This window comes from Xenopus tropicalis, chromosome 2, assembly GCF_000004195.4.
Source record: "Xenopus tropicalis strain Nigerian chromosome 2, UCB_Xtro_10.0, whole genome shotgun sequence".
NCBI lineage: Eukaryota > Metazoa > Chordata > Amphibia > Anura > Pipidae > Xenopus > Xenopus tropicalis.
This window is the reverse complement of record NC_030678.2, coordinates 119,532,038-119,559,337: the sequence shown is the minus strand read 5'-3', so window position 1 is coordinate 119,559,337 and position 27,300 is coordinate 119,532,038. Positions and strand designations below refer to the sequence as shown.

General features: G+C 38.1%; 1 protein-coding gene across 2 annotated transcripts; it reads left to right on the top strand.

The window, feature by feature from the left end:
- Positions 1 to 245: 245 nt before the first annotated feature.
- poglut2 (protein O-glucosyltransferase 2) lies at positions 246 to 27,300 on the top strand. Of its 2 annotated transcripts, XM_031897044.1 has the most exons (11): positions 689 to 759; positions 1,595 to 1,693; positions 2,813 to 3,018; positions 3,986 to 4,191; positions 5,049 to 5,126; positions 8,218 to 8,387; positions 9,268 to 9,505; positions 21,589 to 21,798; positions 23,077 to 23,166; positions 26,086 to 26,190; positions 26,908 to 27,300. In XM_031897044.1, the coding sequence occupies exons 3-11, from the start codon at positions 2,937 to 2,939 to the stop codon at positions 26,923 to 26,925; spliced, it is 1,197 nt and encodes a 398-aa protein (XP_031752904.1). In that variant the 5' UTR covers positions 689 to 759; positions 1,595 to 1,693; positions 2,813 to 2,936; the 3' UTR covers positions 26,926 to 27,300. The 2 variants fall into 2 exon arrangements, with proteins under 2 accessions (XP_002933070.3, XP_031752904.1); XM_002933024.5 differs by lacking the exon at positions 1,595 to 1,693 and having other exon boundaries at positions 246 to 759.

Sequence of the window (27,300 nt, the reverse complement as noted above, 5' to 3'; positions counted from 1 at the left end):
CACACATTGTTGTGTTTTATTATTAGGTTCAAACTAAATAAAGATTGAAGCAGCAAGAGATAAAACAAAACAGGTATATGGCTGTGGCAAGTGTGAATAAAAATGCAGGTCTTTGTGTTGTTGCACTGGTAAAAGGGAGGGTTACAGTTACAGTGAAGCTGCCTGCAAGGCTCTCCTACACTGACCAATCAGGTGTCACAATGCATGAGTAAGTCCTGGGTAGGGTGGGGGCGAGCAGCTGCCAGAGTTCAGACATCGGCTAATAAGGAATGTCTGAGAATGTGCCTTTATATCATTGTTAAATCTCTTGTGAGGCCTCCACAGCTTCCATCTGGGCCTGCTTCCCAGGTTATTACGCAGGAAATAAGTTTGCTGATAATCCCATATTAGGGGGGGCCGGAATCTGCTTCTATATGCATTAAAACCAGTCCATGCCCAGCTGCCCCAGGCTGTGCCTCCCATATCCTCTGCAGACTCCCGGGGCATCTGGAATGCAGACAGCAGCTCCAGCTTTCTTGGCACGGACATGAAACACATTTAGTCTCGCCTTTATCCCTCGCTTGTGGGTTTTGGGGGAGACTTGTCAATGTTTTGGCAGATTCTAGTGGCGGCCACTGTAACAGCCCCCTTGGGCAGCACTACAAGCCCTCCGAGTGTTAGCCCTGAGCTGAGCCAAGTATGGGGCCCCGGGCTCAAAGCACAAGTAGTGCTGCCAGCACGTTACTTCTTCATCCAGGCTGTGGATACACAGGGGAATAAGTGAGTACTTTCATTTCCATCCTCATTGCTGACTAATTAGCAATAATCCAGTGGGCACATACAGCAAACCTTAGACCACATCTCTATTTTAGCCACGTCTCCACTAACCCTGGCACAACAGAACTACTACGCTTTCCTACCCAACTTACCTGAAAATCATAATAAATAGCAATACTTTTTACAGTACATTTGTTGGTTGGAGCTGAATTTGAGCATGTTGCATGCCTGGGCTGAGTGTGGTACTATCATGCTGACAGCACAATTCTAGATGAGACAGCGCAATACAGAATTCTGCTATGTTCTTATTCTTGAAATAAAAAAAATTGTCAGAAACATTTTTTGCTATTGTGTGTAACCTAGTACTGCAATTTCAAGTGATTGACTTGCTTATCAAATGTCAGCCCACAAGAGAGCAATGATCAAACCACCCATGCCATGTATGGATTGTTCCCCACTGATATCAATAAGAAGCTCAAGTGCCGCAGGTTGTTCTAAATGGAAATATTCCCGCAGAAATTATTTTCTCAAAGTGAAAGAAAATATAATTTTGTGTCATTTAGAAATACATTATTTGAACATTATAATCCATTATTTATAAAAATAAATTGCAATTTAAAGCAATTTCTGATTTTGCAATTCCTTTCTCAGTTTCCATAAACACAAAAACTATTAGGGATATTTACACCTACAATGCAGAATATTCCCCCATAATCCCAGCATCATTGTGTCCACAACTGATGCAATTTCAGCCAATGTGTCAAAGTTTCCAAAGTTGTGATGAAATTGCTGAAAATGTTCTGTTGGCATCATTTCTGAGAGTGCAACTATATGGTAGTGTGAGGAGCACCTTCTGACAAGGTCGCCAAAGAAGCATCTCTTTCCAGTTTGCCAGATCGTTCTGAAGGGCCCAAATCGACAACTTAAATATTCCCAGGTATGGCCACCTTAATACATCTGTTGATCAAATTTATAGGTTATAAGTGTCTAACCTCCTTTTTTCTAACCTGACCTGACCTGACCTGACATCACTTGAGGGGGCAGACAGAGACGAGTCTGTACATAAGTGACAGCCATTAGAAATAGGAGAAATCAAAGTGCACTGATTTTATAGGCAGGGTGGGGCCAAGGACAGAGTTCTGCCCAGAACCCACTGGAAGAGAGTTGCACTAGGCTGAACCTGCCATACACATGGCTTTTGGGCTAGCCTGTTTAACAGTAGTCAGGGTAAGGAGCAGCTTTTAAAAGGCCATCTTTTACTTGCCGTTACATTTACAAATAACTTTAAAATCATCAAACAACTGTAATTAAAGTATTTAGAAAACTGCTTAGAATTACCTTTTCATTCATTATGCAAAAATATTTTTTTGCAAATTGTATCATGTATCATGAATGTGTAAGTGGCCCCATAATGATCATGTTGGATGATCAACTACTGGGGTGATTACATCAAGGTTAAGTGTCAAATTGTAAGTCTCAATCCAATTTTGTGCATTTATCAAGTCAATGCTGACTAGAAATATATTGATCACAGTTCATTGCAATCTACTATCTATGTGTTTGGTCTTATTTAAGTTTTACCTGACTGATATTCCCTTGGGATGATTAAGCATATATCCCTCAGTTTGGTTTATGTGCAGTTTGATTTTATCTTGCAGCTGTTAGAGCAACTCCTTACTGTTAGGTCACTGTGATTTGTAAATCTGTAAAACTGGCCATACACGGGCAGATCCGCTTGCTTGGCGATGTCGCCAAGCGAGCGGATCTTCACCCGATATCCCCACCTACGGGTAGACGATATCGGGGAGGCATGTAGGCGAACTAGATTGTTTGGCCCTGGGGCCAAACGATCTAATTCTACACGCGGCAATGGGGCAGTCGGTTCGGGGACCGCATCAACAAGCCGCTGCGGTCCCCGATCCGACTGAATTTTCTAACCTGCCCGATCAATATCTGCCCAATTCTGATGAAAGACAAACATAAGTATGTGTGTGTCTGTTGCAATTCATTTTTTATAGCTCATGATTTTCATAACTCATGTGTTCTCCCTGTTTAGTTATACATTTTCTGTGACAACAAATGTGTTTCAAGTGAGGATCACCGCACCTGCAGAGCAATATACAAGAGTGGGAGTCCAAATCCTTGACACAAAAGATGGTTTATTCATTGTCAGGTACAGAATGTATGCAAGCTACAGTGACCTGCGGATAGAGATTACAGCATATGGCAGACATGTTGCAAAATCTCCTTATATTCTAAAAGGTAATTTAGAACTTGTCTGTTATCCTAGGAGAAGCAGACTAATGCTGACTCGCAAGGTCTAAAGTGTATCTGCCACATCTATCTCAGATTGAACCCTGCTTTACCAAGAGACAATTAGCTAATAGTGCTTGCACAAGCACTTTCATGTGATTGCTGTAGGTGTGAGTGGTTGTTACATTGCATGTATTTGTGCCATAACATTTACAGCTCTAGATCCTACCAGTATCTTCTAAGTCTGCTCTGATGCTATTGTAATGTACATTTTTTGAGAAGACTGGCATTAGCCGGCGTAGTTTATTATACCTATAATATTTTACCCCGCTCTGCTTTATCTTGCCCATGGCAGGAAACTTGACTTCTGTAACAACATACTATATCATCCTACCTAGTCCACAAGGCCATGGCTGCTGTTTTTTTGTTTAACATGGTTATTAATTTGACAAAAATTAAGTGATTAAAGATATTTACCAACCCGTAAAGGTATAGATCTTCAAGTAGAATAAAGATATTTATAAGCTAGGAAGGTATAGTTGCCATCAGCTGAAATTACAGATATTTAAATGGCTTCCACCAGTTCCATGTCGTAGTCTGCCGCAGGCAAGAAACAATGTATTCATGCATCTTGCTTAATGTCATCCAAATAGGGGCTTAAGGGCTTGCGATCACATTGGGACCCATAGGCCAATTTCATTGGCCTAAAGGTCCTATGCACAATTGTGGGATATGGCATGTGGGTGAAATATGGCTCAGGATTATGAATCTGAAAGCGATATGGCATCTTGGTTGTGATGGGCCCAGATTTCCATTTAGAGCCCATGGACCAGCTAGTGTGTATGTATACATGTACAGTATACATATATCACAGCTATAATTTCAAATTTCCCATAATTATGCCTTCCATGCAATGTCGATAGTAAGCATGTTTGTCATGTTTATGTTAGGTAGTAACATCTTGATTCTCCAACAGGTCCAGTTTATAGTGAAGACTGCTACTGTCCTGAGCCAAAGAGTGACATCTGGCTAGCTCATATGTCTTGTAATGAGTCTATTCCACAAATTCAGAGGGATCTGAAACCCTTCTCAGCTATTGATCCAGACAAGATTTCTGTTGAGGTACCAGAAAGATTTGGGCAGCGCCAGAGTTTGTGTCATTACACTATTAAGAACAACAAGGTAAGCAGTATTACCATAGTCAAGGTGGCCTTGATTCAGTAACAAGTCATCTAACAAGTGGTTCATTTAACTTAATTTAATGGTATTTTTATTCAAGATGTATTTATTACCATTCAACTATAAAAAAAATTAAGATTAATTCCTTAGTTGCAAGCAAGAAATGTTAATATGCCTGCCTAAAGGTGGCCATACACGGGCCAATTCTAGCTGCCGATACCAGTTCCTTAGACTAATTCTGAGGCTTATCAGCCTGTGTATAGATACTAACGACGGGCCTGCCTGACCAAAATCTGGCCTGAAATCGCACAGATCTAGATCAGGCAGGTTTGATTTTTAGTTGGATCCAGGACGGCATCGGCTCATTGCTGTGGTCCCAAACCGTTGGACGCCTATACCTGTTGTTCTAATTCGATCGTTTGGCCCCAGGGCAAAACCACCACATTAGCCCAATATCGCCCATCCGTAGGTGGGGATATCGGGAGAAGATCCGCTCGCTTGGTGACCTCGCCAAGCAGGTGGATCTTAGCGTGTATGGCCACCTTAGGACATTACTACGATGATTGTGGTTCAAGAAACACAAGTAAAGTAGGTAGTTTGTTAAGTGTGTAAAAGTTTTTTATTAATTAAAAAGGATAATTAACCTTTCCAGTATTATGTTAATATTTTAAGAAAATGTCAAACTGGTCCATAATTTTAACTACTATGTAGTTGCTAGCCTCCATTAAGCTATCAACCACAAAGTGGCTTGAATGGCAGACTAAACAATGGACACTGAACTGGATTTTAATAGTTTTCATTACTTGACTGTCTGTCTATGTATTTTATATACATTCTAATTTTTCTTTGAACATTCATAGATCTACATTAAAACATATGGTGAGCATGTTGGCTTTAGGATTTTCATGGATTCCCTTCTTCTTTCACTGACCAGTAAAGTAAGTGACCAGTCACTGCCATAGCATACTAATATCTCTGAGTTTATAAAAATCATGACATGTAACTTCCCCCCATGCAAAAATTAAATCGGTGAACAGCCTCTGAAATCCTTAAATATCTGCCAGTCCTGTTGTTCAAAAGTTGATAGTAAGGCTGCAGCATCCCCTTAATCACTTAGGATTCCTTATGTTTCTCTATACACACCCTCCAGTCTAGCAGCATATGAAGAGATGGCATTGAGACTCTGCTCTAGCTGTCTGCTCCTATTTTTTTCTTCTAATATTCTATTCTGAGCCCAGCTTAAGCGTTACAGTGCTCAAAGCAAAACTCTTATCAAAGTTAATTCTGCATGTGTGAGCCTGCATACTTCATTGCATGAACTGTTTGCAGGAGTAAATGTCACTAATGATGTGTCAGAAGGAAAATGGCCGCCGGGTGAAAGATGCTATTTGTTATAGGAAAATGTGATGGAGCTGGCAAATGAAGGGGATATATGCAGTACAAATGATGGTATTTGGGTGGGGGAGATGTGTCCAACTTATATACATGGTAGGAAAATGTAGGGTTTGCATGTCCTTTTACAGTGAATTGCAAAATCAAGTACAAATAGTTTTTGTATGACTGTATTTCTGATACAAGAACAGATTAAATATGGCATTGCCTGAGAACTCAATTTAGACCCTACAGACAAAAACTGTCAATTATGCAAAATACTATTTACACAGGTGTTTTTCTACAGGAACCTTATCTAGTATATAAATCTGGCAGATCTTATTCTATCATATCTGTTGTAATTTATCTAATCTCTGTCAATTTCCTTATCTTGCAGATATCACTATCTTACCTTGGGTTACGCTATACAGTTGGCAAATGTTCAGATATGTAGTCTCTCTTCTTGTTAACCTGTGCTTGGCAATTGCTGTTATATTATATTTCTAAGAATTAGGTGACAGTGATAAAATACACTGTACTTTTATCACTTAAGCAAAAAACAAGGATACAAACTGTAATTCTAAGGGCTCTGGCACACAGGGAAATGTAAATCGCTGGTGGGATGGCATACGCGGTGTCGCGATTTCCCTGAAATCGCGGAGGTTGCCCTGAGAGGAAACTTCGGCGCTGCGTATGCCATCCCACCTCCGATTTACATTTTCGCCAGTGGGATGGCATTTCGGGGAGATTGGTCGCAGGTGACTAATCTTCCCCTGTGCCAGAGCCCTAACTCAGTCATATAAACTTGACCCAATAGGTCAGTGTGTTGTCTCAGGACAAATCAAATTCAATAAAACAAAAATTAAGGACCTCAAGCTTCTCAGGAAAGTAGATCATAGAGTATGTGTAATCAAGCATTGGTGTTTTTAGTTCCCAGCCGTGGTTCCCAGATAGCATTTCTCAGCAACCAGCGAAATGTCTTATGGGAGAATCCAGATGACAATACTCCCTTCCTTATCATTCTCTGGAGAGGCACTGTTATTTGTATAGTCATGTATTAACCTATAAAGTTCCTACAACTTTTTCTTTTACTTACTACTCTTTTTGCCACATATAGAGTAATAAATTACCTTTAGTGCTGTACCCATATTCTGGTTCTAGTTAGTAGAATGTTAACTGAAAGAATGAAGCATGTTTTATAGGACTCAATCAAAGTACCTAAAAAGTACCAGTAGGTGGCAGTGGAAAATAAGAATCCAGCAAGATTTTTCTACTCGTAGGCTTTTATGCTAATAAACAAAGTGATACCAATATTAATCTCTTTGCTTAAAATTCTGACTAATGATAATAAATTAGTTACCTTAGTTTTAAATTGGAATAGCTATGAAGGGGTTAACCTGCCTGTGCCATCCCGTTGTTGTACTACAGTGCCTAACAACTGCTGGAAAATTTAGTACAGCAGCAGCAGGGCTCAAAGGGAAACTGCCATGTAATTATGTGTTAGAGATGTTTCAAACACTTTGCAAAAAAGTACAAGGAATTTTGCCCCCAGGTGCCAATGACAAATGAGGGTGCAAAGTGCCAAAAACATAGCATTTGCATTTTGCACTGCACCCGGTCCCACTGTCTGCAAATAAGGACCTACATTATTCGGGGGTAGATTTTCTAAATTTATGAGAAAAATGTCACTTCCCAGTATCTCACAGTTATCTATTATTGGCAGTCAAGTTTACCAACAGTGAAAACAATCAGTAAAAATTTCCTTCAAGCATTCTTAGCCCGTATATTCGGTGGGTAAAACTTATGACAACTTTTGACACCGAAATTTCTAAGAATTGTGGTTACAGGGTAACCCTTTTGAAATAAAAAATAACAAAAGTGGTATAAAGGTGATACCTTTTTCAAGCTGATTACAATGAAGCTGTGGTGCTCTCTGATATATATACAACATTCAGCTCATAGATCAAATAAACAGAAAAAAAGAAAATCTGTGTGGAAGGTGTTTTTTTTCTGGTTATTTGATCTATGAGCTGAATGTTGAATATATCAGAGAGCACCACAGCTTTATTGTAATCAGCTTGAAAAAGGAACTAAAATGTTCTGAAAGCTTGCTATGGTTATCTTAGGTAGCCAATAAAGGTATCACCTTTATACCACTTTTGTTATTTTTTATTTCAAAAGGGTTACCCTGTAAACATTTTTGACTGGCTAACACGGTACATCACCTTTTCCTGCATCTAAGAATTGTGGCTAACGTCCAACAATTTTTACTATAGCATATAAAAGTTTTTGACACCTCTGAACTGGTGAACAGGTAAAAAACAAAAATATCTTTGGTTCTGAAATTAATTTTTTATTCAATTTCAAGTTGGGAAATAAACTCAATCATTTATATACATGCCCCAATGTTTTGTATGTTAACCTACTCTAACTGGCTAAAATACTAAAACTTCCTGTAAATGACAGTGAAGGAAAAACTGAGTTTTTAGAGTAAAGAATATACATAGATGTATAAATTAGTATCATATATAAATTAGTATCAATTTCTATTGGAGTTGAAATTTTTAATGCTTGGCTTCACTGTGGGTTGGCCTTGGTGGTATAAACATTTACTGGTTATTATAAACTATACAGACTTTTTAATTCATCTTTGCCAAGGTAAAAGTTCCAGATATTGAATTTTTTGTCAACTTGGGGGACTGGCCACTGGAAAAAAAGAAAACCGGAGACATTCACCCTATCTTATCCTGGTGTGGATCCTCTGATTCTAAGGATATTGTAATGCCTACATATGACTTAACAGATTCTATTTTGGAAACGATGGGACGGTAATACAATGTTAATATAATTTCATTCCATTTTTTACATTTGTTATATACAGTAGTTACATATAGTCATTTAAAAAGTAGACTGAAGTTTAGATCACTGAAAATAAGAAGCATTTGTAAATGGATACCAGATCTAATTAATATTAAAATACCACTAAAACAGTTTTGCTTAGAATTTACATTTACCTAATCGAACTGCAAATAGTAAAATGTGTTTTGTTTTTGCATCCATGCAGGGGTTGTTAATTTCAAATCTCAGTTTTCTTTATTGCTATTACTGTCTTCAAATCCCTCTTAGTCCTTCTATACTGCTTTATGTAATATACAAAGCAGCAGGGAGGAACGGCACTCACAGGAAGTATTTTCACACTGGCATATACTATACTGCTTTATGTAATAATAGTCAAAAAGTTTGCACAAGTGCAGTAACCTATAGCAACCAATAAGATCAATAGTAAATGCTACCTGCTGATTGTTTGCTATAGGTGACCAACCAGTCCTGTAGCAAAACACTTTTTATTACTTAACCCCCAAAATGTGATAAACCCCTAAGAATAGCCAGCAGGGAGTTGGCCTTGTGTCAAAGGGGTATATTCTGATATCACAGCAGGAAAAAGTGCAATCCTGGCAGCAGTGGTTAGAAACAAGTATGGTTTTTACCATAATTATATTGTATGTTATTATGCAGTGCTTCACAAAGATTTTTTGTGACTGTGTAATCGACAGAACACTTGGAGACGAATGCATGTACACCCTCTTGAATATATTTATATATACATCCTCTTGATTATATATATATACAATTTGTCTGTTAATGCAAAGAAAGCTTCCAGGTTGCTGTATGACTGTAGTATTTTTATTTATCATTTTTTGTTTTTAGAGTGAGCCTAGACATACTGTCTGTCCAAGCAAATTGTGGCCCTAAGTGGGAAGAAAAGAATAGTACTGCCTTTTGGAGAGGCCGTGATAGCTGCAAAGAGAGACTTGAGCTTGTGAAGCTGAGCAGAAAGCATCCAGATTTGATTGATGCGGCCTTCACCCACTTCTTCTTTTTTAAACATGATGAAAGCCTTTATGGTCCTATTGTGCAGCCCATTCCATTTTTTGACTTCTTCAAGGTAAGTGAACATATCAAAGACTGTTATTGTATGGATTTGATTTCCTTACTTTGATCAGCTGCAATGATTCACTTGTGGGTTTTTTTAATGCCCATCCAACATGACTGCATGATGCCAAAGTTTGCTTTTAAACAGTTGGCACTAGGTATATAAGAATTTTAGTACAGCATCAGAGCCAGAGCAGTGACCTTCCAAAGTCCGATGCCATGTGTTCAGCTCAGTGTGTCTCTGTAGAGCCAAAGTGGACTGTGCTTTTCATAGGAGGTCATGTTCACAAATTGTAGGCCCAATTGTTCTTTACTTATGAACTGACATTACCATCTTTTTAATATTTACATGTAGCCCACTTTAATGAACGGTGCTGCTACTTGGTGTTACTTTGGCGCTACAGGAGTCCTGAGCCCCCGCTTACTATGGGGGACAGGTGCTGTACACTTTAATGGCGTGTCTCCACCCAGGGGTGATTCTGTGGGACTACAACTCCCACCCTGGGAACTTAATATTAGATGGTTCTGCTGTCCAGGGACTCCACACAACTCCCGGCACCTTGCCCCTCCCGTGGGGTAGTTGCTTACCGGCCAGTAGGTGAACCTCGGATAGAGAGAGACAGCACACTTGCAGGTGTAGTGAAACAGATGAATAGCTTTATTGAAGGCAGACCTCTCCAGGAGTGAAATACATACAATCAGGGCACCTTCTCCTTTACTCCACTCATAGAGAACCTCTCTCCTATTGGGTCCCACGGTACTCCTGCCAGGTGATCCTATCTAGGTGCTCCCCCCGGTACTCTAGCCAGGCGACCCTCTCTAAGGGCTCTCCCCGGTACTCACGCTAGGCAGACCCACCACAAGGACTCACCCCGGTACTCACGCCTGGACACCCTCAGATTAGGAATCTCCCATCTAGCAGTGACTGATCCACCTACCTAGACACTTTGGGCCCTGATCTCCAGCTGATGGATTGCTGGGGGGTCTTAACCCCTCTACACTCCTGGAGGGGCAATGTCTGCCCATTCTAACTTGTTCTCCCTACATACCACTCCTGGAGCGGTCTATAACAAGGAACTTCTAAAGTATACCTAAACTGGTGGAACACCTCTCTCCAGAGGCAGTCCCAGAGCTAAGACTTAACAGAACATGGCTGCATGCCCTTTTATATCCCAGCACTCCATCTAGTGGTTGCTGGTGAGAAATGCAGGGGAAACTCCCTTTTAGCACAAAAACATCTAGGACCACCTTTAGGTGTCCAAATCCCATGAGGCCACCCTCTAGTGCCTGTCTAAATGGGAACCCACCTAAGGAGCTCAAATCTGGGGATCCCTACATACATATATGCAATGCAAAGGTGCAAAGTTAGCTCCAATTTTAGTAACTCAAAGCAACCAACCCAAAACTTTAGTTAGATTAAAGTACTATTATTTAGAAAAACAATGGTTCCAAAGTAACATATTTCTCCTTTTCCATTATCCCACCACAGTATAAAAAAACTTTGTTCTAAAACAAGGCAAAAGAACTACCCTGAGAGTTTACTAAATTATTAGTGAAAAATAATTCTGTAATCACGTTATACAAAAGAATTGCATCTCTCTACATTGAAATAGCTGGAAATTCAAAGCTGAAATCCTTTGCAATATAAATTTGTTAAGGCCATTGAAACATTTTGTGCATAAAGCTACAAAATATGCCTTCAAAAAAGGTTTGCTTTAGATTGTTTGTCCATGTATTACAATATATTTAAGATGCCCAACTACTGCACGTTAAAGTCAACTCTTATCTGTCCAGCCCTACACACACATTTGATTCATTAAGAATTTTACTATTTAATTATACATTTTCAGGGGGATTAGTTTATACCTGAAATGGTCTCCATGGTTAAAGACAGCAGATGGAGGAGAGTGAACCTGCACTCATATATAGCAGCAGCTTATTACCTTATGCTACCAATTAAAAGAAACTGTAATGTAAGGAAGGAACAGGCTAATAAGGTTCATTAGCAAACACCACAGGGTTATACTCACAGCAGATCAATATAGCAGCTATAGGGTAGATATAATCAAACCAGAGCTTGATTGTTGCAGAACACTTGAACCACTATAGAGACGCTTTGCAGGTTGAGGATACACCTTTAAGGTTACCAGCTAGTGGTCTGGATCCCCTCCAGTAAGCCTGAATGGTTTTCAGTACTGTTGTCTCTTCAGTTTAGGCCAGTTATGCCTAAGGGAGAGCTACCTCCAGCTATCAATCCTAAGGTGGAGCACAAGTTTGTCTTTTAAACCATGTCTTGCTATCTTATGTTCCTAGAACATACTATGACAAAGTTAATCCTATATCTGTCCAATCTTTGTTTACAAGGTCCCTGTTTCATAACTACTCTAAAGGGGTTGTCCCTTTAGGGTAGAACTGTTTACTGGGCTTTGTTAAACCCTGGCTCCAACAGACATCTACCTCAATCAGAAGATGGAGGCCAAAAAAAAAGAACCAGGGCTTCCCAAAGACTATATTAAAGTTAAACAGAAAGTGATCATACCTCCCCTAAGTCAATAAAGAAATAAACTATCCTATCCAGGTGGCTATGTATACGGATACCAGGGCTTAGAAATGAAGGAAAATATTAAGTAGTGGACAGATCAAGACATAGGGAAATATTTCTCCAGAGTAAATTTTAAAGGTTTGAGTAATGCCATATTAGTCTTGTAGTTTTTTTGTACATTTCTGTACAGTCATAATTATTTCCAATTGCAAAGGTGGATGTGTTCAGTTTTCACATGTACTTATTAAATTCAGTTTTCACATGTACTTATTAAATAATAGGTTGGCTGCAGTATCTTTACAGAGTGGCTATAAAACCATGCAATGAGTTAAAGCTGACTGTAAAATGATGTTATCTCAATAGAACTGTTGTAAAACAATTTACAAGTAGGAAAGCACGTGAAAGTGAGACACAGTAGAGCAGTGGTTCCTACCCTGCTCAGGGGGACCCAAATTATGTTGCAGAATCAGTTTTTAAAACAGCCTTATTTTACCATTGTGTTTTAAAAATTGACATTATTTAAGCTGGCAATAAACATTTAGATTTTATTCTTCCTCTGATGAACATTCGAATATCGGTTGTACGTTTAAATGCAGTGATCTAAAACTAATATTCAGATTGAATAGTTGGCAGACACCAATCGTACGAAAGTGACTTCCATTGTAGGTTTTCTAACCTTAACGACCTTAACGACCTTAACTTAACGATCTTAACGACCAATCGCCATGGTATGAAAATTATACGGACCATAATTCTGAGCCCACACACGGTGTAAAAATTTTGTACAATTTTATCTGTATGTGTATGGCCAACTTTATTCGTGGAGGCCCAACCTAAAAAAGCATGGGCACCCATTCACTGGTTAAGGACATGGGTAGCAAATCAAGTTGTTTGAGAATGTAATGCATGCAACAAAATTGTTTTTACAAAATTATATAAAATGTTTGGCCTTTTAGCCGGTTAGAAATGTTGGGAGATGTTGAGTGGCTTAGGGGTGGTATATGTGACATGCCTGCTGTCTTGCAAAGATAGAACCTTTTCAAACTCACAATGTTTGATTTTCTTTCTCTTGTGCAGTACCTGTGTGGTACCTTACTGGTTTGGTTCCTATTCTTCTTAGAATGGATTTTATAGATTTTATCATAATCATTTATAATGTACCTGTAACTAGAAGAGGGAGAAATTATTCTTATTTCTCTATTTTTTTTTTAATTAACTCCTTTATAGGGTTAAGTTTGTATTGGAGGTTATCTAGGGTAACCTCTCAGGGTCTCTGTTATATACCAATCAGTAGTTTTAAGACAGTTATGTATTTTGATTTTCAGTGCCTGTGGAATTATGCTAATAAAAGATTCCCATGTTTCAAATTTTTTTTGACTGTTTTGTGTTTATTCAAATATGACTGTACCCAATCCATGTAGAATACTCGTATTAGATTTTCTTTGAACAATTTGATCCATACTTGTAGGATGGTCTTTTTTGCAACAGCAGATAAGATAAGTAGGTGTCTCTTCGCTCCCCTAGTCATTCTTATGGCAGTATTTGAGTACGTAATTGACCAGGTATCTGGTTGCATAATTCCATCTGCTACCAAAAGCGTTTAATAAGTGGGCAGTTCCAAAGGCAATGCATTAGGTCAGCTGGGGCTCCCTGGCATTTGGGGCAGTGTTCATCTTGTCTCATTTGGGCTTTAAAGGAGAAGGAAAGGCAAAGTCACTTGGGGGTGCCAAAATGTTAGGCACCCCCAAGTGACTTTAATCGCTTACCTTCTACCCCGGGCTGGTGCCCCTGTACAGAGAGAACAGCACCAGCCCAGGGTAGCAGCAATAGCTTCCTCCTTCCTGATCGATCAGTGAAAAGCCGAACTTTAACAGAGAACTCGGCTTTTCTCTCTACTGCGCATGCGTTTGTCCGGGACAATTGGCTGCAACGTGAGTAGGAAGGAGGAGGCACTCTCGACAGGTACCCCGGGCTGGTGCTGTTTTCTCCTAACAGGGGCACCAGCCCGGGGTACAAGGTAAGCGATTTAAGTCACTTGGGGATGCCTAACATTTTGGCACCCCCAAGTGACTTAGCCTTTCCCTGTCCTTTAAACAAGATGTGTTGGGTTAGATAGGTTCTATGAAATAGATTTAATAGCATTTCTCTATATATACAAGAGGGTGAGGTGTACCACATTTGTTCATATGCTGTAAGAATTTGCTTCATTTCCATTCTCACGATATCCCATGATATCATTGTCTTGGTCCTTTTGTCAGTTTGTCATAGTTTCTATTTTCCGTCAGAAATTTATAGTTATAGATATGTCACCTCCCTCCTTGTTAGGATTCCAAAGAAAATTATCACATTTGGGCGTATGTAAGTGGTACTCTACAGTTTTTATCTAGTAAATGCTGTATAGTTTTTACCCCTTGTTTGTTCCAGTCTAGGTATATCTTTAGCGTTTGGCCACTTTGAAATTCAGGGTTGTGTAAGAATGGGAGGTGTAGTGTGTGCAGGGTCAGACTGGGCCGCCGGGACCCCCGGAAATCCCGGTGGGCCCCGGCGGCCAGAGCCGACCATTGCCGGCGCTCCACCTGCCCGACCGCTCCTGCCCTGACGCATTAAATTACGCGCGCTCAGTGGAGGATGTCGGGTGGGGGGCTCTGCGAGGGGGGATAGGGGGGCCCCTGCAGGGGGGGAATTAGGCGACGCGGCCGGCGGGGGCCCCTGCAGGACACCAGGGGCGGGTGGGCCCTTCACCCCCCAGTCCAACCCTGAGTATGTGACAATAATTTAGGTTGTTCTTGTATTGTTTGCCATGCTAGCCAGATTGCGTATAACAATGGGTTATCCATAACCTCATCTGGTAACTCTTGTTTCTGTAAATGGATCAAATATAGTAAGTGGATATGGGGGAGAAATTGTTTTTCCTGTGTGGTATTTGTGTATGTTTCGGTGTTGTTTATCCAATCTTTTAGGTGTCTCAAGTGGGATGCCAACTTATATTGTTGTACAAACCCTCTGTTTAGGTTTTGTTGCTGTCATTTTGATTCCGATATGAGTTTTTTTCTTGTGCCAAATGAATTGTCTAAAGATGGTGTTGATTCTCTGACTGTCTTTCTTGGCTATGAATGTTGGTATGTTTTGTAGTTTGTATAGTTGTATGTCCAAGTATGGGATTTTAGCAATAGCAGAATTGGGGAGCTCAACTTCCTGTTAACATACCCAAAAAAATCCAGTAGCACACTGAAGTTGGAAGCCGTGTAAAAAAAGTGTTTTATTTGCCCAAGTATATACAGAAAACAAGAGCAACGTTTCGGGCCCTTCCGGACCCTTTCTCAAGCTAAGTATGGGATTTTGTCTTTGGCCCATCTGAAGTTATATTTTGGTCACTCATACTTTCAAATGATCCATTTTTCCGAGTAACATCCTTTTTGTTTATCATAATTGCAAGATTGAACAATACATCATTACATCTTCCCTTGCACCAGTGGCTCATATGGTCTAAGGCCCCAATAACATTCACACACCCTCGTCTCAGTTTTTTCAGGAGACAGTTAACCTTTGTGTAAGTTTTGAAGTGTGGGTGGAAACCCACGTAGACACAAGGAGAACATGCAACGCAGCAATGACAGCATAGGCAGAGGGTGATTTTTGGATTTGTGGAGGCTAATTAAAAATACAGTGCCAATTTCATACATCCCAGAACACATGTAGGATAAATGCAGTGCCAGTTCTAAATATATAAAATGCCTCTTTCACACTTGGTGCCTATAGTATAAATACAGTGTCAGTATTATGTGTAAGAACTCCTAACAGCAGTCACTTAGGCTGGAAAGCCAGTACAGCATTTGGAAATAATCATCACCTATGATAAAGCATTGGAGCTGGGAGTGAGCTCTTTGTTCAGGAAAATAAGGTTTTGCTGGTGGGAGATCTGAGAAAAAAAAGCTAAAAGTTAGTGAAATATTTTCCATACTGGATTGAGTTACCTTAATAGTGGCTGAAGCACCTCCAAATAGCAGGTTTCAAAAATATTCAGACTGCTAGTGCACCAGTCCAAGGGCGATTCTCGCTTAAACGCTGTCTGAGCCAGCTTTTGCAATGCCACCCCTCCTCGCCCCTGTGTCAGAGGGGGTCTAGGGGGAGCCGCATCACTAGTACAAGGAGCACCATTGTGCTCCCTGTATTAAAAGAGGCAAAGATACCTCCTAAAATAAAATATGTGAATATCAGAAGTCACCTCAGAGTTCTACGGCCTATATAAAACCATTTAGCCTTTGGCTCATGTCTTAATGTGATTATATAACACCTCAGTGAATTCTGTTATCATTAGATTTTACAATAGAGGGTACTTTGTGTAAAAATTGTGCTTTTTGGTATTCTGTTTATAGCTGACAGATAGAAAGCTTTAGAACACAGCACCAAAAGCAACACTATACAGATATGGGATGCCTTATCCGGAAACCCGTTATCCAGAAAGTTCCGAATTACGGAAAGGCCATCTCCCATAGACTCCATTATAAGCAAATAATTCTAATTTTTAAAAACTATTTCCTTTTTCTCTCTAATAATAAAACAGTACCTCGTACTTGATCCCAACTAAGATTTAATTAATCCTTATTTGAGGCAAAACAAGCCTATTGGATTTATTCAATATTTAAATGATTTTCAGCAGACTTAAGTTAAGGAGATCCAAATTACGGAAAGATCCCTTATCCGTAAAACCCCAGGTCACGAGCATTCTGGATCCCATACCTGTATATGCACCTGGTGGAGTTGTGTTAGGCACAGTGCACAGGGTGAGTGCAACATCAGAACTGTGGGAAGAAAATTCTGCATTATGGGAGAAAAACAGGGTGATTGTGCTAAGAATTGTATTTTGCTCACTGCCCTTGCAGTTGTAAATGACCACTGGTAAGACATGAAGACTGCACTGACTATGTGAGAAATTAACTTATCAAAGTAGGTTCTGAGGGGCTGGACCATAGTTCCTCCTCTCTGTACTCCTGATACTATCTACCATTCCCTTGGTTCTTACCATTTCCCCATTCCAATTGGAAGTTCCAAATCCTATTCCATCATTTTAATTAAGCAAATTACACTTTACTTACACTATATACACCTAAATCTAAATAAAATAGTTAACAAGGGTCCAGAAGAAAATTTCTTGAACAGAACTATGAATAACATATGCAAAAGAATACAAGACCCCCTAAATGTGGGTGTGTGGGTACACACCCCCTAAATGTGGGTGTGTTGGTTGGATGACCAAAGAATGCAGTTTATTACAATATCTGATGTCAAATATTTAAATGGTTTCAGCATTGTCTGATGTACAGTATATAACTGGTTGATGTATGGAAAGTTGAACTTTACTGTGATTAATCTATTTAAAGAATAGACTTTAGTCTCTTCTGTGAAAAGTTCTGGGGGCAGTAACCCTTTTTACAAGCATTTAAAACAAACTCCAGTATAATGACTAAACAAAACTTGTCTCGGGCTCCCCAAGCCATAAATCTACATTGGTTCTTGGAAAAAAAAAAGAATTATTTACCCCTTCCTTGAAGCAACACATAATTTCATTTTATGTTGTCAAAGCAAGGCTTGCTGACGTTTATGGATCAATATTCTTCTCTTCAGCTGAAGTGCTTTAAGCTCTGTCATAATAGAGAAGATCAACATGGGGAATAAGCTTCAGATTCCTAGTTCATATATCTTTTTATCTGTCACTGTATCCGTAGCAACTGTAGTCACAAGCGTTTCGATCCGCTTTAATCTGCTCCGCTTTTTATGAGTGGAACAGAGCGGGGCATTTAATGCAGGGATGTTTTCTGGTACAGAATGTGAAATCATTACTCTGTCAGAACTGGAGAGTTCAATTCATCAGTGTTCCAATCATCTAACTCTAGTGAATTATCTATATAAAATCCAATTATAATTAGGTAGAAATCATCACTGCTGATTAAATTACCATTTGAACAAAGTTCTCCATGTAAGCTCTGATGCCTTGCTAGCAAGGGATTCTGGTATGACATACATAATACGTGAAATAATGATATACTTGTAAAACAAAGTACATTCTCGTCTTTCTGCATATATATATATATTTTTTTTTTTCTTCAAAGCAGGAACCACTTCACTTCACTCTATATAGAGTGGCTAACTTTTTGTAATATTGATTAAAAATGTGTATTAAGGGGTTTTGGGTGATTTTTTTAATGCTTTTTTTTGTGCCTTCAACTCCTGTATTCCAATTCATTTGTCGGTCTCCTTAGGTAAATATTCACACATAAATACACTATTTTATACACTTTATCTTTCTGAAAATTTTCAGTGATATGGATGAACTGTTTAGCCTCCAGTGTCCCTGTATTTTATTATAGTATTCAAAACAGTGGTTAGCTTAGCACTAACAGACAGTATACTATAATTATATTATAATACATTTACAGTAAATGAAATAAAATACAGGTATATTGGTGCATATTATAATACAAATTTTTTAGCAGATCATATAATCTGCCAATGGGAAAGAGAGGATCCACCTCTACCCACACTAGAGGTGCGCCTGTTACTCAAAATCCCTTCTTTCAAATTCTGTCTTAGAGGCTAAAACCTATATACAACCACACTTATCTATTGTATAGCTCCTTGGTACATGGTTCCACTATGTGGTGAGAAGATGTGGTGGACTGAACTTGACTGAGTTACAAAACTGCATAAGGCTAATGCCACACAGGGCTCAGTCTTAGTCTGAGAATCAGCCCCTATGTGAAATGCATACTTGTCTATTTATGTGCCAGAATCCACTCCGTATCCCTGCACCTGGGTTGATACAGTGGACTTGGATTACCATATTATGCATCACAGTAGGTAAATATGCAGTGAGCAGATGGCATATTGCAGTCCACCACTACATGACGTACAGTCATGGGACCTGTTATCCAGAATGCTTGAGACCTAGGGTTTTCCAATAAGGGGTCTTTCTGTAATTTAGATCTCCATACATTATATCTACTGAAAAATCATTTCAACATTAATTAAACCAAAAATGATTGTTTTTTCTCCAATAAGGATGAATTATATCTTAGTTAGGATGAAGTAGAAGGTACTGTTTTATTATTACAGAGAAAAAGAAAATCATTTTTAAAAATATAAATTATTTGATTAAAATGGAGTCTATGAGAGATGGCCTTCCCATAATTTGGAACATTCTGGATAACAGGGTTCCGGATGACGGGTCCCATACCAGTACCTGTCAATTGGTGTTATTTATGACAATATGTTCAGTATTATTTATTCTATCTTGCATATCTTTTGACTATTCCATTTTTGGCTCCTTGGCTGTAATCAAAAGCAATGATGACTTTGTGCAGAAAAGGGTGGGGCCACATTGTATTTTGGTTTTGGTTGAATGTGTGTGGGTCATGGTTTGTATAGAATAGGGTACAGTGTAACTCTGATAAGCCAGAATATACACTAACAATTGTAGTTTTAGATTTATACACAAATACATGCTGTATGTAAGGTAAAGAGACCCCACATTAAGAAAATCACCCCTTGTTGTAAGGCAGTCTATCCCAAAATGTAGGGCTTGTCTTACAAGAGGAGACCAAGCCTGACAAATTAGGTACTTTTGAGGGTAAAGGCTTTATTGTGTTAGATATCCTATAAAAGGTGGCTGTTATAATCATGTTTGCATGTATCGGTTCATAATACATTGTCTTGAGCTAAGGGGGAGGAAAACTGAATGTTTAAACAGAAAAAGGACCTGAACCCATAAAATTTGGAGACCTCTGTTGTAGGGGCCCATAACTAGTGCATAGCTGTGTCCCCCTACATTCAGTAACAATAAACTGTATTGAAGCAAGCAGTCCTTTATGAACAAAAATTCTGTACATTGTTAGCTGTAAAAGCATACAGTATATTTAAAGTATGCCCTTCGCAGTTGTGTAATTGCATTCATAAAAGACATACAGCTTTAAAAATTTTATTCTTTTATTAGAGCTGTGCTGTAATTGTTCTAAAGAAGCTGTGCCTTGCCCAGGAACATTATTCTGATATGTTCCATGTTCCAGTTTTATGCAAGGCTTGGCCTTGAAGGATTCCAATGTATCTGCAATAAACGGTCATCTGAAAACACCTCTAGACATTGGTCTTGAACGTGCACATTTTATTGCCTTTACATGTTTCATGCAGTGTACTTCCCAGTGTCACACCCCAGAGAAATCCCAATCTACCTAAAAGTGAATTTCATGCATGCGAGATCACAAATACTGAATAAAATAATGAAATTTAAAAGGCAAAGGGAAATATGACATAACAGAGAAATAAAAAAAAATATTACATGGTTACAATGTATTTGGAGATATTGTCATTCTACGACTGTATTGAGTTTTTATGGGACAGAAATAACCCCTTTTGTGTTCAGTGGCACATAGGGGTATATGCTACAAAGCCTTGGGCCTGTTTCCAGATACACAGCAGAGGAAGATCCTGACCTGAACCACAGTGGTTATGCACTATACAAAATGTATGCATACGCCTTTTTTGAGAAGGATTCCTTTCTGCCTTTCACCCATGTTATAGGTGGCAAGCTTTTTTAATTCAAAATAAAATCATTGTTTTACATGAAATTCACCCTTGATGTCAGATGCATTGTGCTTAGTCCTTGCTTTGTTGGGCACATTTTGTTAGTTACAACTAAATTTGGTTATCTAAAACAGTAGAAAACTATTCACCCTAAAAGGGGTGGTTCACCCTTAGACAACTATATTTTTATGTAAAAAAATATGTAGATTCTTGCACATTTGTTATGTACAGTATATATGTTGAAAATTTATTTTGCCCTCAAAATACCTTAAATGCTTAAAAGCAATTGCCAGGTTCTTCTACATACAGGTTTATCTGTAAGGACAGTAATTAACCTATTCACTGTTCTGTGCATGCTCATGCCTTCCACATTCATTGGCATGCCTATCCTCTTACTTTATGCTTTGAATTATCGGCCCAGACCACCACACCTGCCTGACCTTTTACAGGCAGTACCGCTAAACTTTATGCTGACTTTAAATCATTCCTGTCTAGCTCCTATTTGTCCTTAGTTCTTATCCCCCTTGTTTTCTTCTGTTTATCCCAGTTGCTACACTATGTTACAGTTTACTACACTGTGTATTTGTGGTATGATTACTGATTATTGATTGCATGAAAATGCATATGTACAATTATATTTTTTGTCTAATATGCTTAAGTCTTGCTTTGTACCTTCATATATAAGTATGCCTTGACATGTAAACAGCTACTTATTACATAAGAATATTAACTGTACACAGCATAGGCACAACCACTAAATGATCAGTATACAGTTTTCATTCATACCCATGATCTACAGCTTTGCACACAAAGTGGGGTATGGAGAATAGCCACCCTTATAAACAAGCAGTTTAGATCAGACCAACATGGTTGTATTGACGTTTCTGTTTTGTGTGCTATTATACCTAAATATGTCAAGATGTTACAAGAAAATCTTTGCTAAAATAACTGTAGATACATTGTTTTCTACATTTCAGTACAAATATCAAATACTAATTGATGGTACGGTAGCAGCTTACAGAATGCCATATCTCCTTGCTGGAAACAGTGTCATCCTCAAGCAAGATTCAGTATACTATGAACACTTTTACAAGGACCTCCAACCCTGGAAGCACTATGTACCTTTCAAAAGAGACCTCAGTGATCTGCTTGAAAAAATTCACTGGGTAAAAGATCATGATGCTGACGTAAGTAAACAATTAGGAGCACATTTATTAAAGGGTCAGCTGCCAATTTGCCAATTTGAAACCTATTTCCCCAGTTTATTTTTCTTGTTTTAAAATATATAAATATTTGGTGTAAATAAATGTATAATAATGTTAACAATTGTTTTGTGAAGCATTTTGAACAAGAGACAGGGCATTGCTGTCTTTTTGTAACATAACTGAAGTTCTTTAACTCCTTATCTTTAAATAATTTAACTTTTCACCACAGCAGGTGCAATATAAATTTAAATTTAGGCCATGGAATAAGTCAAGCATCTTACTAGAGCAGAGGTCCCCACCCTTTTATATGTGTGAGCCACTTTCAAAAGTGTTGGGGAGCAACACAAGCATGAAAAATGTTCCTGGTTGTTCCCAGTTAGAGCCTTCATGGGACTCTGTTTGGCATTACAACGGTTTTTATGCCACCATAACTTGCCTCCAAGCCAGTAATTCAAAAACAAGCACGGCTTTGAGACCACTGGGAGCAGCATTCAAGGGAGTGGCAAGCAACATGTTGTTCCTGAGCCACTAGTTGGGAATCACAGCTCTAGAGTGTTGGGTTGCCCACTGTACTTTTGCATCACTATCATATATTGCAATAAAAATCATGTATGTTACTCGAGTTGAAAAATAAAAACCTATTAAAGGTTTTTTTATGCAAACATTTTTTCATTGTGGGTTTTTTCATTTTGGGCTAAGTATCTACCAGATTTGTACACTGGAAGTTGCTGTTGACATTTCTCACTGTACATCTCAGTTTTTAAAGGAAAACTAAAGATTAACTAAAGAAATAGGTTAAAATGTTGTACATTATGTTTTGGGCTTCTGTACCAGTTCAAGGCAACCATAGCCCTTTAGTGGAGAAGATCTGTGCCTCTGAAAATGCCCCAGTAGTTCCCCATCTTTTTTTCTGCTGTCAGTAACTTTTTTGTGCAAATGTGAGAATGTCTACTGTCTGCTTTATATTTATTAAACCTGTGTAGGCTATTATCATACTCCTATCTGCAGGAGAGTAGGTGTAAATCCTTGTAGCTATATTATTATTAAATAAATGTATACTTTTTGCATTATAGTGTTTAATGTAAATTACTGAGACAAAGCTATTTGGAACACAAAAAGAGTCAAGTATTGCCTAAGATAAATATGAAAATTTGCAAATATGAATAAAAAAATGCTTTTGTACCGTCAGATCTGATCTTCTGTTTATTTTTGCCACCTTACTTAAGAAGTAATTGGGCACACTTTCTTTTTTACATACAGGCAAATCTCATAGCTGAAGCTGGAAGGGAGTTTGCAAGGAATAATCTCATGGGGGATCATATATTCTGCTATTACTTTAAGCTTTTCCAAGTAAGTACAATATATATATATATATATATATTGTGTATGTGTATATATAGTATATATATAAACCTTTTTTGGTTTGTCCCTGAGGAAGAGCACAGTTGGTGCTCGAAACGTTGGATTGTTTTCATTAAAAAAATTTTGTTTTCTAACAAAGTCCCTGCGTGTGCGGCTCATTGTCTTGCTATATATATATATATATATATATATTGTGTATGTGTATATAGTATATATACACACGCACAATTTTTAGAGGGAGGAATCTGGCTACCGGAACTAATTTTAAATCAGTATAATCTGTCATTTTGTTCAAGTCCTTGTTTGTTGCATACGATAACAACTGTGTAAAGTCCTTTAAACAGTAGTTTTATTTTAGTTTATCTCAAACTGTATCAAGATACGTTGAACTTTACCCATTATCTTACCACATATCTACAAAAAAATGATTATGACAGTATATCCAGATTAGCGTGGCTTTTCTACTTAGTGGTTATCTGTGCACAGTAGTTTAGATAAGATATTGGATATTCATTTCTATATACATTTAAATTCTGAAGAAATAGTATATTAAATGTAACACAGAAAACTTTTTTAGGGAAGTAATGTTTTCTCCCAAGAAAGCTTTGGTTTTGGTGGAGCATACCAGACTGTTGTCCAGGGTACACATAACACAAGTCATTAAACCTCTGTACAAAAACTTAAATCAAACAAATTACTGTAGAATGAATATTTTTTAGAATCACCTTCTAAGAACATGTTACAGAAATATAAGATATAACCAGCTGTGTTCTGTATTTCCAGCAGAATGATTAATAAAATAGCTTTATTTGGTTTGTACGGGGGTGCAAATAAAGCCTACCAAATTATGTATATGCAGTTTTGTATTTGTTTTAGTAGGTACAGTTTATAAAGGTCAGTCATTTATAAGGCAGAACTAACATATGCAGGGTTTATGAGAAATTCTGTCAGTTTTAGCCTTCACATCTTACCTTACGACCATTTCCCTGCATTCCATTACTTTGTGTGTACAGTGAAAGTGAATGACTGTAAAGCACATATAACATTCTTTTCTGTATTTCATTTGTGGATTGCTTTTCATCTGAATGGCCCTTTTTTTTTGTTCATTTTAAAATCCCGTGCAAGAATATGCTCCACCCTGGGTACATTCTGCTTGTTGTCATGCAAGTCTTGGTGTTCGGTAGGTCACTACCCCCAAGTTGATTTCTGACAGCTTTTGTTGCCTTTATTGGTCTGTAATTTATGAGAGTCCCCTTTTCCTGTTCTTTTGCACAAGAGTGAGCTTTTTTATACAGACTCGCTGGAGTGTAACTTCTTGGTTCCATCGTCCAGCTGTAGAAAATTTGTCTTCCATAAACCATAATAGGCATTTTCTTTAATGTTGGGAATTTGGTATCCAAATTGCCTATATCCACTGTTCATACAATTTCCGTCGTTGATCTGAATGTTCTGCTGTTCATTTTAAATGAGCATGAGACCCTTATAGTCCCTGTGAAAGTGTATGTTTACTTTAAAAAGTTAACTCGGGTAGATGCTACCCTCCCTACAATAAAGTGATACAGAGTCATTGAATTGTTTTCCTTGATAACCATTAAACTAGACCTGAATTGTGCAGTTCTAAGATTTGTGTTACTTTCATAGGATTTGCTTACAAAGACTTTTTCTGCTAGCTTGCAATTTTTTTATGATTATCATAGTGCAATCCATTACCTTGAACAGTTTAATATTTAACATACTTTAATTGATTTAACCTTCACTTTTATGAACTAGTAGCCATAAACAGAGAGAACTAGGAAGCGGAGGCCATATTGGAATGCAAGTTTCGCAGGCAAGGTTGTGGTGTTAATTAATTAGGTCAGTAATACTGTGTACTTTTTAGCCTTGTTAATGGTGACTCAGTAAACTCTTTAGTGTTGTTGGCATTATTCCTTTGCTGCCTCATTTACACTGATTTCATGAGAACAGAACTAAAATGTTCAATCCACACTTTGTTCAATCCAGCCGATCTCCTCTTGTATCAGTTGTTTTTTTATGCAATCAGTGTATACACCCAATTATTGTACTGCACTGCAGAATATCGTGGTACTGTACTTTAAAAATATGTGTAAAAAAAAAAGTATCACAGGACAACAAAACTCATATGGTTTGCTGGCTAACAATAGACACCCTAGATTCAGTTAAGTTATTTTCTAACTATGAAATAATCAACTGCTGGTACTTTAACGTTAATTTTAAAGTGCTCAGGCATTACTAATGCATTAAAATATTTAGCAGCCTTATACAACAGCATTATAAGTAAATTAAACATATATATTATGCACAGATAATTACAGATAGAGGAGTTAAAGGAGAAAGAAAGGTAAAAACTACAGCCATAAGCACTCACACAAATGCTGCACTGACTTCTCTGTGAAAAGATTTCTTGTGTCTGTAAGAGACACGCTGAGACACGCAGCTCTTTGCTGTCTCCTCTCTCCTGCTCCCCCCTCCCTCAAGAATGCTAAGAACTCACTCCCCCCCCTTAGGAATGTGGATCTGAGCCAATCAGCATGAAGCTGACTCATAATCTAACTAACTGAGCATGTTCACTAGGTCTGGGTGTCTGTGCAGGAGTGAGGCATTATGGGAACTTTCTTTACACAGCTCAGCGTTTTTTCTTCCTATTTGGCTTCTGATCATCTGAACAGGTGAAATATGGGGAGACTTAAGGGCACTATTGAGACAACTGAAGATATGCCTGCAGCTTGACCCTAACTCTTTATTAGCCTTTCCTTCTCCTTTAAAGGTATGTACCTCCTAGCAGACTACTGAGTTAAAATTGCGTTTATTTTGTTTTTCATATATGGGCATCTGTAATTTACTGTTTGTGCTAGATTTTATGATGTACTCTATTTTCATTATACATAGGCTTATGCAAGTTTGCAAATCAGTAAGCCAAAAATAAGAGAAGGCATGAAAATTGTGGAATTCCCTTCAAATGACTTATTTCCATGTGAATGTAAAAGAAATATGGTGAGTGTTATATTTCTTAAGGGCCTGCTTACACAGATTTGTTTTGGCAAAGGCTGCCTGCACTGGGGCACCAGGAGAAATCCCGTTGGGCCCCAGCACAGGATCTGCAGGGTGGGGTTGTTTTCTTCATGTGTGGATGCCACTATGCATGCAGGGGCTGTGCGGGAAAACAAATTGTATGCATGGACATCAGAAAGCAAATTCAACTAAAGGCATATAAATGTAAAAGACCTTGAGCACACATAAGACAATTTTAAAGATTGCAGTATTATGACTAACTTGAGCACTAATAAGCAAATTGCAGTACAATATGACAGTACAACTAGCAAGTTCATAGTTTTACCTTTGCATTGTGTTGCCTTAATCCCACAGACAATATGCTCATATACCTTTCTCCTTAGGCAGCAAGGCCATCTTTCTCTGATCACAATGGGTGATCAGATCTCAAAATATTTCTTAAACTAAATGGGAACAACTTTTAGGCAGCAACATTAGCAAGCTACTTTTGTCTCTTTTAGACATGATTTCACATGAGGTATGAGCATAAGCTGCTACAGGAAAATGCCTAAACTTACACTGATGCAACTAAACTAAAGACAGCTATAATTTTTAAATTATCTTTATCTGGAACCAGATGTATTAATAAGTACACAAGTCTCTCTGAAAACAGTGACAGGAAAAATGACTAACTCTTTTCTAATGTATTTTTTCTTGCAGGGGAAGGATGAGCTATGATCCAGAACTATTTAATGAACCATTAGGATACACTTCACAAGTGTCAGTTTTAATTCCAGAGGATCTGATATTTATAAGACAATTAAACAAATGCTTCTGTCATGCTTTTCAAATAATTTCTCTATTAAAAATACAATCCTTTTTATATGGTATTGTCAGTAAGATGTTTATGTTTCATAAGGGTATTAGAAAAACTCAAATTATAGCTATGCTAAAGAATACCTGCTTATAAGGCTAACTGTATGTATATAAATTCCATAAGGCTTTCAAGATGTGTCAGTATGTGTAGGTAGTACATACAGTATATTCATATAGTACTAAGTCATTATATTTTAGTGACCACTTAAATAAACTGATAAATCAGTTGAACTTTTA

What these genes read in the sequence shown, in the direction of transcription:
- poglut2 (XM_002933024.5), top strand. Translation starts at nt 587, where the DNA reads ATGTTTTGGCAGATTCTAGTGGCGGCCACTGTAACAGCCCCCTTGGGC. An exon ending in TTCTTTCACTGACCAGTAAA is followed by an intron (nt 5,127 to 8,217) that starts GTAAGTGACCAG and finishes ATCTTTGCCAAG; the next exon opens with GTAAAAGTTCCAGATATTGA. An exon ending in ATTTTGGAAACGATGGGACG is followed by an intron (nt 8,388 to 9,267) that starts GTAATACAATGT and finishes TTTTGTTTTTAG; the next exon opens with AGTGAGCCTAGACATACTGT.